The following is a 14,783-nucleotide window of genomic DNA, read 5'->3' on the forward strand; positions in this document are numbered from 1 at the left end:
TCCTCCTCCTGATACCCCACCCTCCTCCTCCTCCTCTCCCCCACCGCCTCCTCCCCCTCCCCCCAGCGGAGCGTCTCCTCCCAGCCTCCAGTGTAGATCTCAGCAGACTGACAGTGTCAAAGAGGTGAGGATTTTAACCACGTTATCCATTTATAGAGTTATACATTGTACTGGGAGCTGACCAGTAAAACCACATTATTCTATACTGTTGTACTGGGAGCTGACCAGTAAAACCACATTCTTCTATACTGTTGTACTGGGAGCTAGCTGACCAGTACAACCACAATCTTTGCTGCAGGTCACTGGAGTTGACCAGTACAACCACAGTTTTGTTGTACTGGGGGAGCAGACCAGTACAACCTTGCTAAAAAAAATAAAGTAAAAAATGTTTTCCTCCTGTTAATGTATCACCATGGTAACTACGGTATGTTTTATTTGTGCTTCCAGAAGAGAGACTCAGCTTTACTGAAAGATGTCAGACACCTACAGAGAGACAGATGGTGAGTGTGTGTGTGTGTGTGTGTGTGTGTGTGTGTGTGTGTGTGTGTGCGTGCGTGCGTGCGTGCGTGCGTGCGTGCGTGCGTGCGTGCGTGCGTGCGTGCGTGCGTGCGTGCGTGATTACCTTACAATAAGTAAGGTAATCACATGCATAGAATGCATCATTAAACAGAACACATCTTTAAAAAGTAAAGGATTTTTTGGGACTGTGTGTGTGTGCATGCGTCCAGGCTGTTAGAGGAGGAGCTGAAGGTGTGGCGAGTGACCGTCCAATCAGAACAGGGAATTCTGGAGGACAGGTGTTCTGAGATGGAGGTCACCATGGAAACGCTGAGACGACACAACCTCCAACTGCAGAGCTTGATCACACGGGTACACCACACACACACACACACACACACACACACACACACACACACACACACACACACACACACACAAACACACACACACACACACACACACACACACACACACACACACACACACACACACACACACACACACACACACACACACACACACACACACACACACACACACACACACACACACACACACACACACGTGTGCATGCACACACATGGCTTCCTGGAAGGTCACTATTTGTGTGACCTCATGACCTTTCCTCTAGTACCAGCTGGGAGTACTGCTGGGTGTAATGAGCAGTACTGCCTTTAGGGGGCAGGGATTATCCACGTTTTAATTTCAACAGATCCCGTTTAATATGAAATTTGACCAAAAAGACCCCAATTGACACTGTAACAACACCTCCATAGTCTTGTGTGTAGTGTGTAGAACCACGTTACATTGAATGAAACTGTGAGCTAATATACCTCCCTATTTTCCCTGGGTTCTATGTTCCCCACTTACCTTAAGGTTAGGGTCAACATTTTCTTAGCATTTTTCACATTTTTCTAAGAAAGGTACTTTCAGAAATAAGGGAAAGCGGTAGAACCACCTGGTCTAAAGGTTGCTATAGGCTTAGACTCTTTCGTCTTGTTTATTGTTTGAATTTGATCTAATTTCTGTCACAAATAATTCAGCTGGGCTCTCAGGACCCCCAGGAGCCCCTAAGCAGGTTCCAGTGGATCCCCAGCTATTGATAGTTAGGAACAAAGTTTCTGACATGTGCATGTTTTAGTTGACCCTAACCACGTGGTCCTAAACGTCTTATTCTTGCACACCTGGTGGGTTTCAAGCATGACTAGTAGTCAATAGAGGGAAAAAAACTACTTTATGGCCTTGACAGCCCATTCGTACAATCAGAAAAGTCCTATTTGATTGCATTAAACAATGTTAAACTCACTTTGCATGTTGCTTTGCCACTCGATTTGCCACTCGATGTGCCATTCACTTTAAGCATGCGCATACCCTCTATTGTCCATCTCATGTAAATCTGTAAATCTGAAGGTCATGTGATGTCTCTCAGACTCTCAGCAGGACAGAAACAGATGAAAACATGACGACACAACACCAGCACCCTGGAGAGGAGGAGAACACCACCACCACACACCTCTCTGGAGAGGAGAACGCCTCCTCCACACGGCCCTCTGGGGAGCAGGAGGCGGAGGAGGAGACGAAGAGGAGGGAGGAGGAGTACAGAGAGCGACTGAGGGAGGAGGAGGAAGAGGAGGACAGTGAACTGGCCTTCCTGAAGGACGAGGCAGAAGCAGAGGAGGAGCGGCACGGGGTTATTATTGTTCTACTTTTTTTCTTTTCTTACTTTTTGTTTTCAATTTCAGTTTAGTTTTGATTATAGTTCTTAAAGTGCGTTAGCCAATTTAGTTTAGTTTGTATTTCATGAAAGGGCTAAGTTTTAGAAACATTTTTTATTAGTTTTAGTTTTTTATTGTAATACGGATTAGTTGGACAAGATTTAACAAGGTCAGGAAAATAACATGCTGATTTTAATTGACTAAAAATATATTGTTTATTTTTGTTAGTTTTGTAAGCACGCAATACAGTTTCAGTTAGTTATCATTTTTTAAAAAGACTTTAAGTCTTCACTTTGTGACACGTTTTGAGCTAGATCTGCTATTTTTGCTACTTTATGTGACACTGTAGTTTTTGGTATTTTGTTAGTTCTGATTAACTACAGTGTAATAATCCTGGAGCAGGAAGAAGACACAAAGCCAGATGAGCAGGAGGCAGAGGAAGAGGAAGGACAAAGCGGGAGTGAGTTTGGATCAGACACAGAAACTCACTCTCCCACAATCCCACGGGAGAGGACGTCTTTACAGCCCTGCCAGTCCGAAGAGGAGGGGCCTGTTGGTGACAGACATCTCTGCCTTCCAATGGCAGCACGCTGTTTATCCGTAGAGGAGGGGCTGAGGACTAAGAAGCATCTCATCAGTCCAATGGGGGAGGAGTACTTCTGTGAAGAAGAGGATTGTGGGACTTGTAGTCCAGCAGAGGCAGACCAACAGCTGTGGGAGCTGGTATCATCTCTGAAAGCTGCTCTGTCTCTGCAGAAAGACACACAGACAGGTGAATATGGAGATACAAGTTTTCCTCTATCTGACGATGATACTTGGGCCCCTTCCCTACTTCCTTCAAAGGTGTTATTATTATTATTTAGCAGTGTGGTATTATTATTATACTAATTAAGACTCTGTTCCATTTAGTGTACAGTAAAACTTTTTGATTTGAAGTACTCCCGTAAATCTGAGAGTGTATAAATGGAACCAAATAGAAGGGTCCATTTGATTACACACCCGTACAGGGCCATTTGGAACCCACTCAAGGACACTTCGAGACCCTCATGGTGTAGCAGCAGAGTGTTTCCAGTGAGTGAGCCAACATGCACAATAGCAGCACCCTGATTGTTTGACAGAATGAAACAGAGCCTTATCATTCGTAACGCCTGTGAAGGAACAAGGAAGTATAGGGAAGGGGCCCAAGTTCTTTCCAAAATTGCATAGAGCAGTGATGTCAAACTGCTCTATGCCATAGAGCCTATTCTAAAAGTGACTGGCAGCCAGTGTAGAGCAGCTGATGATGATGATGATGATGATGATGATGATGATGATGGTGATGAAGGTCTTACATGTGTTGTGTCTCCACTCCAGCCTCCAGGTCACAGACTGACCTCCTGATGGCTGCAGAACACATAGGGGACTCCATACACCACCTAGTGGGAGTACTGAGCTCTCACACACACTATGCACAAACACACTGACTGACTACTAGCACACGCACACACACACACACACACACACACACACACACACACACACGCACACGCGCACACATGCGCACTCACACATGCTTTGATTCATTTGAAGCATGTGTGGTTCGTAAGTGGTTCAGCAGCAGGGTCCATTGCCGCCGTGGTTGGTCTTCTCTTTCAGCGCCATCTCTCGGGTCCTGGATGTAGTGTTGGATATACACGAGGGCCCGGGCCGGACAGCTCCCACTGCTGCTTCCAGGATGTCGCCTGCAGTCATGTCCTCCTGCATGGAATGGAGCATGTCTTGTGCCACTTCATTGATAAGGGTGAAAATACAGTTGAGTAAATGTACTTACTTTACACCACTGCAAAACAACCATTCAAAGTTAAAATATGGAGATATGAGGTTTCTGCCTGACAGCAACTTTTGCCTCTAATGACATGACCAGAATGGAGGATGATTATCAATTTTTTTTCATTATAATCGATTAAATCAAATTGTTTGATTTACTGCTGCAACCCTACATGTGACTGTTTGACACTGACAGTAGTTGTTTTTTTGTCTAAAACACCCTTCAATAAAATAACTATATTTGGAATACACCTTGTCTTAATGTGATTGTTTATTCAAACTATAACCTTATTGGGGTTTTACCTGAAATCAATGATGTTTACATGGCAATTTATTCTTCGGGATAATTTCATAATGAAGTTGATGTTGGAACATTTCATATTTGAATGCACGTTTGTTATGGTCAATCAGATGAACTTTGTGTTGCCATGGTGTTTCTGATTCTGACACCTGGTTACACTGGGCCTCGTTCACCAAACTAATAACATAAGTTTGGTGAGGGGGGAACTGGAGCAGGAGGGGGGAACCCAGTGTACTCTCTGCTGCCCCATCTGGCGGAGTCAGGTTAAGTTACCACAGTAGGGCCACCAAATGTGTGTGTCATACACTAACCACTTGAACCCTAGCATCCCTATTCTGAACATTAGCCAAAAATAGCAGATCTACGAGCACACAACGCCTTGCGCTGTGAGTCAAGTTTGGTTAAATGTCTGGAAACACACATTTAACATGAATACAATATGTAGGGTTGGTCCTAGCCTTGGTACCAGGCTTTCTTTTGCGTCGGCGCAAAAAATAAAAGCCTGGAGGAACGCATTGGCTGCTCTGGTCTAAAAGTGGGAGTCAACCCTTCCGGGTGGGCATCGCTCCAAATGACGTAGCACTGCACAGAGTAATGAGTAATGTATTTTCATATACCTTATAGCTATTTGAATATTAGAAGGGCAGGCATTATACGCTGAGGCTTCTGTCACTTCTGCCACTCCCTTTTGGTCAACAAAAAACCGAATACATTGTATAAGTTGTATTGCATATGTTTATTTTAAATGACCAATAAACTTGAACTTGAAACTAATGTAGTAAGAGAGTAATGACACTACCGTTGACTCGCATTGTAACAACGGAATGCGGAAGTGCTCATTCTATTCTCAATGGAATAGTTCCAGCCATAGGAGCAATGTTTCGAACTATAGCACATTGGCACCCGCTTTGCGGCGAGATCAAAGCGTGTCACCACTCTCTTACTATACTCTAGCGCTGCACTAGGGGGGGAGAGGAGGGGCCGGGGGTGACTGACATATCAGTGAGATCCAATCAGGGCGTGCGCAAATCTCTGCCGCGACCCGCCTCTCTAGACCAGAAACCTAACACATTAGCTCAGGCTAGGGTGGTCCCTGCTAGCCTGGCTAATAAGCCAGACTAATATCACACAACACTGTCGCGGTATATCAGTCTGGGCTGGCTCCACTTGGATTTCATTTCCCGGGGAACATTTTCTCTTTGACGCAATTGGTCAGAGCTACTGTCAGTCAAAGGTCTCAAGCATTGAACGTCACTGTACCAAAGCCCGCCTATATTGCATACCGTGTCCCGATTGGTCCGACCTGTTCTCTGCTGTAGGAAAGAGGCGTGCTACTGAGCCTCGCCAGACCGTAATCCGCTGGTAGGCAACTTTTTTTTGCCAACGGCTGATTCGGTCTGGTTTATTAACCAGGCTAGGTCCCTGCTTCATCTCTATCTCAGCTAGGGGGTCCTTAATTGGCCTGAAGAATGTTGAAGACACCAGAGGGTAAAAAAAAAAGGGAGGTGACCAAGCTATGATCCCTGCATGGGTCTTGTCTACAAAGTAAGTAGCCTACTGTAACTATGGTATACTACTAGGTTATTAACACCAGACATGGTATTGTGTTACTCATCGCCCGTGTGATCCGGTCTATAGGTGTGGTTTAGACCGGATGATAAAAATAAAAATAAACTATTTATTCCGTTTATTCCGGGTTTTTTTTCTTCTTTCTTTTTTGCATCACTTTGTTTTTAGTCTCGCCAGTCACTACGAGTTGCAATAAAAAATGGATATACCAAACAAACTATTCCAAGAAGTACGTGACGAAACTTTTCAGATTCATACGCCACATCAAGGCTTTTATTGGGTAGGCCCTAAAATGATGACGCCTAATTGATCACAGGGAATTTTAGGTAATATTGATTCCGGTTTGGGGGTTCCTGCCTGATGACTACAAACCAGTGACTACAATTTGACATAAGTTATCATCCGCTCCCGACCAGATCATAAACCCAATATGGTATTAAGAGTGCCAGACCATAGCCTACCACAGACAGAACTTTGGCAATAGGCTATTATTGACCCTGCAGTGGGTAGAGGAGATATCTTGAGTGAAAGTGCAAAAGTATTGGCATCAAAATGTAGGCCTTCTAGTTAAAATACCAAAAGTAGAAAGCACTCACTATGCAGAATGTCTCATTTAAAAATATATTTTTAAGAAAATAGCAGATCTACTACAACCCCACAGTGCATCGCATCACAACACATTGTGAGCTTGTAGATCGGCTATTTTCAAATGGTCGAAATGAATGGCTGAAGATGAACTCTAGCCTAACTCAGAGTTATGGGCAGTCCCCAGTGCAAATACCTCAACTCAAAGAGTCAAAATTGTACTCAAGTACATACTTAGTTACTTTCCACCACTGTGATTATGACAGTCGTGTTTCATTACATGGCTATCAGAGGTGGACATTTACTTAAGTAAATCTGTTCTTAAGTACACATTTTGTACTCAAGTCAGAATAAATTCTGTACTTATGTACAGTACTTAAGTACATTTACTTAAATAAATTTGCTCAAGCTATTAAAGGAGATGTAAATAAACAACGCTATTATATCATATTTATATAATACACTTGAGGGTTATAAATTCCTTTTGTTCTGAGTTTGTTCTGTTCAGGCACTTTTTGGGCAGCTCAGTGTTTCAGTCAGGCACTTAATGGCTTGACTTAATGTTGAGGTCCTACTGTTTATAGTTGCTGCCATAGATATATATAAACTCATATATCTATGGTTGCTGCCGCCGATCAGAGAGCTTCCGATATAGCTCTATGGTCCGCTGCGGTTTCACGGTCGTGAAGACTCAGTAAGTTGCAATATTATAACTCATGAATATTTCACTGTTGTGTGTATTGCAGTATGCCGATTTTAGGCCATAATTAGCTCTGACCAGCGTAGGTCCGGAGGACGTCACGTCCTAATTATGGACCGCGAGACAGTAATTCTTAATATACCAGTTGGACCAGAGCTATTATGTGTTGTGTTGTGTTTCACCCACATGCTAATGTTCGCTAGCCGCTAGCTGCTGTGGCTGTTCTATTGAAGGCTTCAGCAGGCTCGGAGCAACAAAGCTCTCCGTGAGTGAGCTTGTAGATCAGCTATTTTCAGCTAATGTTCGCCCAGTGTAGGGATGCACGTAACCTGACTCCGCCAGATGGGGCAGCAGAGAGTACACTGGGTTCGACCAGTGTACTCTCTGCTGCCCCATCTGGCGGAGTCAGGTTAGGATGCACGGGTTCAAGTGGTTAATCTAAAAGTAAAGTCCCTATCTCACAAACATTACTGGTCCCCCTCCAGTATCTGAGGGGTCCCGGATCCCCTGTTGAATACCCCTGTGCTAGTGTGAATGCAGTTAATGCCATACCCAAAATTAACATGTCCATTTCGAATGTTATTTGTCATTTAAAACCATATATTTTTTAGTGCTACCACTTAATCCATTTTTGAGGGTAAACTCTACAAAACATTGTGCCCACTAGATGGCAGTATTAAACCACAAATGGCAACCTGTTGAATGAGCACGAGTAGATTTAGGCCCATGACATGTGCACCCCTTATTTCTCCATTTTCTTGTATAGTTTTATTTATTGATAGAACAAAGAAGGGGACTCCTGTACATACAAATATATATTCATTAAAAAAACAGGAGTTGCAAGTCTAGGCAGCAGCAGGCATCTGAACTGTAAAAAAGTATGTCCCTCCCATCTCTGTTTTCTGGAGTGCACACTCCAGAGAACCGGCCTGCCCCTGGCCAGCCTGATGGAGGGGAAAGGAACTGGTTGGAATAACGTGTTCCTTCCACGCGCTATGTACAACCGGGGAAACCCCCCCTGTCTGGTGAAAAGAAGCAGCACATGACTGAACTGAATAGAAAATAGAAACCTATTTAGTGGACGATGCTCCACTAATCGCCACAGTTCGTAGGACAACCAGGAAGGTCCAAATGTAAGAGATCTGTGATATCAAATCAAAGAAAAAGGTCCATCAAAGTCCTTATTCTATTCCTTCATTTCAGACCAGTCTCTACAGTCCAGCCTGCAGGTGAAGATGAGTCCTCCAGCTCCAGCCAGGACTGTTTCTATTAAACATGAACCTGAAGACTGCAAGGACGTCAGTAAGTTTCATTCTGTTTCGTTCGGTTCTTATGCACTCCCTGCCTGCCTTCCTTCCAGTTGTAGGGCTGTTGCATTTTCAACTTTTCACTGTAGGATTATTATAACAGAAATTTCACAATAATGATAATATATGTAGTGCCACTGATGTCAGGTAATGGTATTGAAAAATAATATCTGACACAAAACCGACTTTACTCAAAACTGGTGCAGTAGGAAACTGCCCTTCGTCATCTAATCGTGCCCATTTGTTGTGGCAACCAGGCCAGAGCCCTCCTGTGACTGCACTGCCACTAAGATCATAAGATCTCTGTAATACCAAAGAGAATTGGAGCGTTAAAATATGAACAGATTCCATGTATAGTAGTGTGCCACGGTGGTATGAATGTCTCACTAGCAGGGTTATGTGTTTGGCTCCATGTGGGACACATCGTGTGACACGTTCCATGATGTTTTGTTTTCAATGTGGTCCAGGTGAAGCCATGGACAGAGAACTGCACCAACATATCCTCCACATGTTTGAAGAGGAAAGTGATGAGGAGGATTTCCTGGGATTCCCTGCCTCAGGTAAAAATGGTATTTTAACTCTTTTTCCTGCCATGAAGGCTAGGTAAGCCTTGCCAAGAGGAATTGGCCATATTAGTACTAATTCGCGAATGTTTCCCCGGCTGTAAGAAACGGCTTATGTTAGCATTAGCTCATGTTGTTTAGCTGGGGGCTAAGTTGTAATGATTTGTCTTTTGGTGACACGTTTTTGAATTTTGGCATGGTGTTAGGTATGGGCATAAGGTTTTCGAAAACCATCGCAAACTAATTTGGCTCGCCCCATAGTGGTCGGTTTGCAATGAAACCATAGGCATTTTAAACTCCCGGTCATCTTGAAAACGATGCCTTTATTTCTAGTTTGTTTTTCGTGAAATCTTAGTATGTTATTTTGCACACGCAATAGTAACGGAATCAATTGGAAAAATCTCTTCTATTAATTATATTCAAGTTCAACCATATACTGACATATCTAATAGTGGTTTCATCACAATGATGACTTCTGATGATGTCAACAACATGACGTCACAGACATTTTGTGTACAAACGGACATTCTGTGCTCGAACGGAACAGAAAAAAAAGGTTTGAGCCCATTCATTGAGGTTCGAGTGCCAACGTAACGAGCGATTGTCCGAACCTATGAAGGTTCGGGGGCAGCCTTAGTTCACACTATGGGTATGAGTCCGCGTCCGAGTCACTGTTTTGCGTGAATGGAATGAGGAACTAAACAACAGCCTGCAGCTTGAAAATAATATGGCACTTTTAAGGTGTAAACTAAGCCTTCACAGCTCACACACAGCTTAAGAGGCGGAGACCCTGATCTTTTGTTGCAAATAACTATATAGATACTACTGTATATGAATGCTATTTCATTTGACCTATACATTCATCATTGTTTTCTTTCTCAGATACCTGTTCTGCCCTGTCCTCTGTGAAACCAATACATCTCTGCTGTGACCAGTGCGGAAGAAACTTCACCCAAGTGTCTCATCTTAGGGCACACCAGAAAATCCACACTGGAGAAAAGCATCAATGTGATCCCATGCTGGTCCCAGTGATCAAGTTATACAGAATAGGTATGTCAAAAATGAATGAATCACAAAACATCACATACTGCTATACAGAAAATTATTGTGGACCCTTTTCACTGAGTGTCTGCGGACATTTGACGATTGATTGATGTTAGCGTCAGCTGATGAACACAGCTGAAGGTAGGCTATTCAAATAAGCAGTGCTCAATTTATTTTCATATATAGATGCAATTCTTTATCAAATAAAATGTATTTCTTTAACCATATACCAGTGCCAGAAAGGCCAAATAACAGCATAAGGGCTACTGTTCACACATCAAATAATCAGAGCAATCACGTAAGAATGTAGCCATAGAAGAACCCTCTCTCTGTCTTTTGTCTTGTGCGTAAGATTGTTACAGAGGAGGCAAGTTGAATTGGGGATGAATCTTGTTCTCTCTAGGTCGTAAAACATGGAAGGCTGCTAAATCTAGTTTTTGGATCATATGGATGAACAGCCTTGTGTATGCTGAATAATGAAACAAATAATTATCCTGAAAATAATTTTCCACTTTTATATTTTTTGTATAAACCCTTCACACATAATACAATGAATTGGATGATAAATAAGAGGTGGAAACCCAGAACTTCAGTTGTTATAAATGCTATTTTGCATTTATAATTGGTAATCTGTCATTTCTTTCTATCTCAGATACTTGCTCTGTCCTGCGCCCAGTGAAACAAGAACATATCTGCTGTGAAGAGTGTGGGAAAAGCTTCACCACAAAACCTAGTCTTAAGATGCACCAGAGAATTCACACTAGAGAAAAGCCTTACTGCTGTGGCCAATGTGGGAAACGCTTCACCCAACGGCGGTATCTTAAGAGACACCAGAAAATACATTATCGAGAGAAGACTTACTGCTGTGAACAATGTGGGGAGACATTTAGTGAGTCATCGAAATTTAAAATGCATATGTGCATCCATACAGGAGAGAAGCCTTACAGCTGTGACCAATGTGGGAAGAGGTTTAGTGTGTTACGAACCTTAAAAAGTCATCAGCTTATCCATTCTGAAGGGAAGCCTTTCTCCTGTGAACAGTGTGGGAAGAGTTTCTCTCATCCATCAAGTTTCAAGTATCATCAGCGCATCCATACTGAAGGGAAGCCTTTCTTCTGTGAACAGTGTGGGAAGAGCTTCATCACAAATTATACACTTGTGATACACCAGAGAAATCACACTGGAGAAAAGCCTTACAGCTGTGACCAATGTGGGAAGAGGTTTAGTGCGTTACAAAAATTAAAAAGTCATCACCTTATCCATACAGAGAAGTCTTTCTACTGTGAACAGTGTGGGAGCAGTTTCCGTCATGCACTAACTTTCCAGTATCATCAGCGCATCCATAGTGAAGAGAAGCCTTACAGCTGTGTCCAATGTGAGAAGAGCTTCAGAACACGGTCTGCTCTTGTGACACACCAGAGAAATCACACTGGAGAAAAACCTTACAGCTGTGACCAATGTGGGAAATGCTTCAAACAAAGTACGCATCTTAAGGTACACCAGAGAATGCATTCTGGAGAAAGGCCTTACAGTTGTGACCAATGTGAGAAATGCTTCACCCAAGTGCAGCATCTTACGACACACCAGAAATTACATACTGGATTGAAGCCTTACTTCTGTGAACAATGTGGAAACAGTTTCCGTCATGCAAACACTTTAAGGATTCATGAGCGCCTCCATACGGGAGAGAAGCCTTACTGCTGTGAACAATGTGGGGAAAGGTTTTGTCAGTTAATAAGTTTAAAGACGCATCGGCGCAAACATACTGGAGAGAAGCCTTTCTACTGCAAACCATGTGGGAAGAGTTTCTCTCAACCATCAAGTTTAAAGCGTCATCAGTGCAGCCATATTGAAGAAGTCTTAACAGGTCTTAACAGCTCTGACCAATGTGAGAAAAGCTTTGCTCAAGTGACTAATCGGCTGCCATTGACGTGATGAATCCTAATTTGGGTTTTTTTATTGATTCAGAATAGTTGCTAATATCTACCGAGTAGTAATTTACCAGTCACTAGGCATTGCTCGCTTCCGCTATCGTCTGTCACTGAAATGATTGCCCGCCATTGAGGTGATGGAACAGAACGTTGATGTTAGGGGCTCATTACTAAATCTTTTAGTATCATTACTAAAGTTACGATCATCACATTAGCTATAGGTGATTTTGGGGTCTTCAAAGTAAAAGACCCCTTTTCTTTTCTTGGGATATACAGGGCTCGACGCTTAGCATTTCTCCAAGTAGCATGTGTGAAGTTAAAAAATCGAGTAGCACACAACTTATCAAATAAGTATGCTTCAGAGTCTAGGGGCCTTTAGTCTTGCTTAGCATTTCTCCAAGTAGCATGTGTAACGTTAAAAAATCTAGTAGCACACAAATTATCTGTGTTAAAGTATGCTTCAGAGTCTAGGGGCCTTTAGGGCAAAACCCTTTCACCCTTGGTGACCAAGACTAACCAGAAGAGCTGAATCAGAGGACCTCAGGAGAAGAGGCTCCCCACTGCTGCTTCCAGGATGGTGTCAGTCATGTCCTCCTGCATGGAATGGAGCATGTCTTGTGCCACTTCATTTACAAGGGTGAAAATACATCAAAATGGTACTTGAGTACAGTACAAGTACAAGTACCTAGACACGCTGTCATTTACAACTCATGTAAAAGTTTAACTTTCACTTCTAAATTGTAGATAATGACCTACAGAACATTTTTAGTTTGAGTGGCTAATTAAAATTAAAAAAATATATTGTAAAATAAAATGGCCAAAATCGGAATGTCTTAATTTTCTTACAATTGCTGTTCTTTGTTTTATTTTGCTATATCAAATCAATACTATGTGAGGAATTAACTGGATTTCAAATATTAATGTTTTGAATATTCTGATATGGGGGAAAAAAGGCCACCAATGTATTGTACATCAAATTACACCTAACTTCTATTCTGTTGAACCTAGAATGGTGCGGTTAGTGCCTATGTTATCATGAATGAGTAATTGTATAAAAATAAAATAAATATGATTGGAAAATCTCTTATATTTCACACAAATGAGACAATACAGTATGTGGGGAACTGTTAGATATTGGAATATATTACCCCACTTAGCCCAGCCTCTACGCGTGGAAATGGTGCACTTTACGATAAAAGCATGACATTTGGCACACAGTTAAATCATGCCATAAGGAACAATTTTGGCTACCATGGGGCCATCGCAGAGTTGTCCTGTAGTGACCTGGCTGACATTTTCCAAAATGGCCACCACCTGCTGTTATTTTACCAATTCAGGTTATAGACCCTAGGATCTTGATTCTGGTGACTAATCCTAAACATTTTCAAGGATGAGGAATACAGTGCTACTACAGTACTATTTACAACATGCACATAAAAATGCCCCTGAACAGCCAGTATAAAAAACAGGTACAGTTGATATTTACCAACGTTGATATATCAAGTTGAAAGCGATATAGAGAAGGAAGAGAGCTGTACTTTAGTGAAGTTTGTAGGGTGTTCCAAGTGTGGGGCAGCGCACTTGAAAGCAGATTTTCCAGAAGTAGTGGAGGTATGTATGGTCTCAAGCATCAAATAATCTTGAGAGCGTGTATGATAAGAAATAGTTTTCCATTGTAAAAGAGAGTTTAAATAAGAAGGTGAGTTCCCAATTAGAGCTTTATAGATAAATAAAAACCAGTGTTGGTCTCTTCTTGTCGCAAGGGAGGGCCAGCCAACCTTATTGTACAGTATGCAATGATGGGTGTTATAGCTGTCGCCTGTTATAAATCTGAGGGCAGAGTGGTAAACTGGGTCTAAGATTTTAAGTGTGGTAGCTGATGCGTTTCTGTATATAATGTCCCCGTAGTCCAAAGCGGAGATGAAAAGTGCTTCAATTAGTCTCTTTCTAGTAGGCCAAGGAAAGCAGGATCTGTTTCGGTAAAAAAAAGCCAAGCTTCATTCGCAATTTCTTTGCTAAAATCTCAATGTGTGTGTTAAAAGTAAGTTTCTCGTCCAGCCAGATCCCGAGGTATTTATAATAAGGTACTCGTTCAATGGTGGTGCCATTTGAGGTGTATAGCTGAGGCTCATTTTCATTTAAAGCTCTTCTCTTAGTAAAAAACAGTAAAAAAGTTTGGTCTTTTCAGCATTTAAAACCAATTTTAGGTCCAGCAAGGATTTCTGGAAAACATCAAAGGCAAGTTGCAACATATGAGTAGATTTGAGAAACAATATAAGATTGTATCATCAGCATATAAATGTATATTACAGGTCTGTAATGTATTTACAGTATTATTGATATATATAATAAACAGTATGGGACCCAAAATCGAGCCTTGGGGTACTCCTTTAGATATATGGAGGAACTCTGATTTTACAGTTCCAACTTTAACACATTGATGTCTCTCAGAGAGGTAATTTTTAAACCATGTACAGGCAATAGGATCAAAACCAATATGATATAATCTTTCTAAAAGCAATGTGTGGTCCACGGTATCGAAAGCTTTCGATAGGTCTACAAATAGTGCAGCACAAAATAGCTTATTATCCAATGCTAAGGCAATGTCATTTAAGACTAATGTTGTGGCAGTTACTGTACTATGTTTCCGGAAACCAGATTGGTAAGGACTCAAAACGGAATTATTTTTTAAGAACACTTTAAGTTGATTATTTACAAGGGATTCAAGAATTTTAGAGAGGCATGATAACTTGGAGATTGG

The 14,783-nt window shown here is 41.9% G+C and overlaps 2 protein-coding genes across 2 annotated transcripts in view; both read left to right on the forward strand.

Annotated features, from left to right (window-relative positions):
* The window catches only part of dytn (dystrotelin), a gene marked incomplete at its 5' end in the record, with an annotated part of 9,986 nt that extends 6,017 nt beyond the window's left edge, over nucleotides 1-3,969 (forward strand). The window contains 5 exons of the mRNA XM_079520859.1: nucleotides 448-500; nucleotides 729-870; nucleotides 1,931-2,191; nucleotides 2,619-2,988; nucleotides 3,570-3,969. Of these exons, the coding sequence (XP_079376985.1) occupies nucleotides 448-500; nucleotides 729-870; nucleotides 1,931-2,191; nucleotides 2,619-2,988; nucleotides 3,570-3,679 (936 nt within the window). The 3' untranslated portion in view covers nucleotides 3,680-3,969. The remainder of the gene's footprint in view (nucleotides 1-447; nucleotides 501-728; nucleotides 871-1,930; nucleotides 2,192-2,618; nucleotides 2,989-3,569) is intronic.
* Nucleotides 3,970-7,033: 3,064 nt separating this feature from the next.
* LOC306937325 (uncharacterized protein) lies at nucleotides 7,034-13,097 on the forward strand. The gene is made up of 5 exons (XM_079521019.1): nucleotides 7,034-7,171; nucleotides 8,381-8,479; nucleotides 8,952-9,044; nucleotides 9,930-10,097; nucleotides 10,744-13,097. The coding sequence occupies exons 2-5, from the start codon at nucleotides 8,413-8,415 to the stop codon at nucleotides 12,024-12,026; spliced, it is 1,611 nt and encodes a 536-aa protein (XP_079377145.1). The 5' UTR covers nucleotides 7,034-7,171; nucleotides 8,381-8,412; the 3' UTR covers nucleotides 12,027-13,097.
* Nucleotides 13,098-14,783: the final 1,686 nt, after the last annotated feature.

Source organism: Electrona antarctica (genome assembly GCF_951216825.1).
Source record: "Electrona antarctica genome assembly, chromosome: 14".
Lineage (NCBI taxonomy): Eukaryota > Metazoa > Chordata > Actinopteri > Myctophiformes > Myctophidae > Electrona > Electrona antarctica.

Coding starts and splice junctions, on each gene's coding strand:
- LOC306937325 (XM_079521019.1), top strand. CDS start 8,413: ATGAGTCCTCCAGCTCCAGCCAGGACTGTTTCTATTAAACATGAACCT. Junction 9,045..9,929: donor CCTGGGATTCCCTGCCTCAG/GTAAAAATGGTA, acceptor TTTCTTTCTCAG/ATACCTGTTCTGCCCTGTCC. Junction 10,098..10,743: donor GATCAAGTTATACAGAATAG/GTATGTCAAAAA, acceptor TTTCTATCTCAG/ATACTTGCTCTGTCCTGCGC.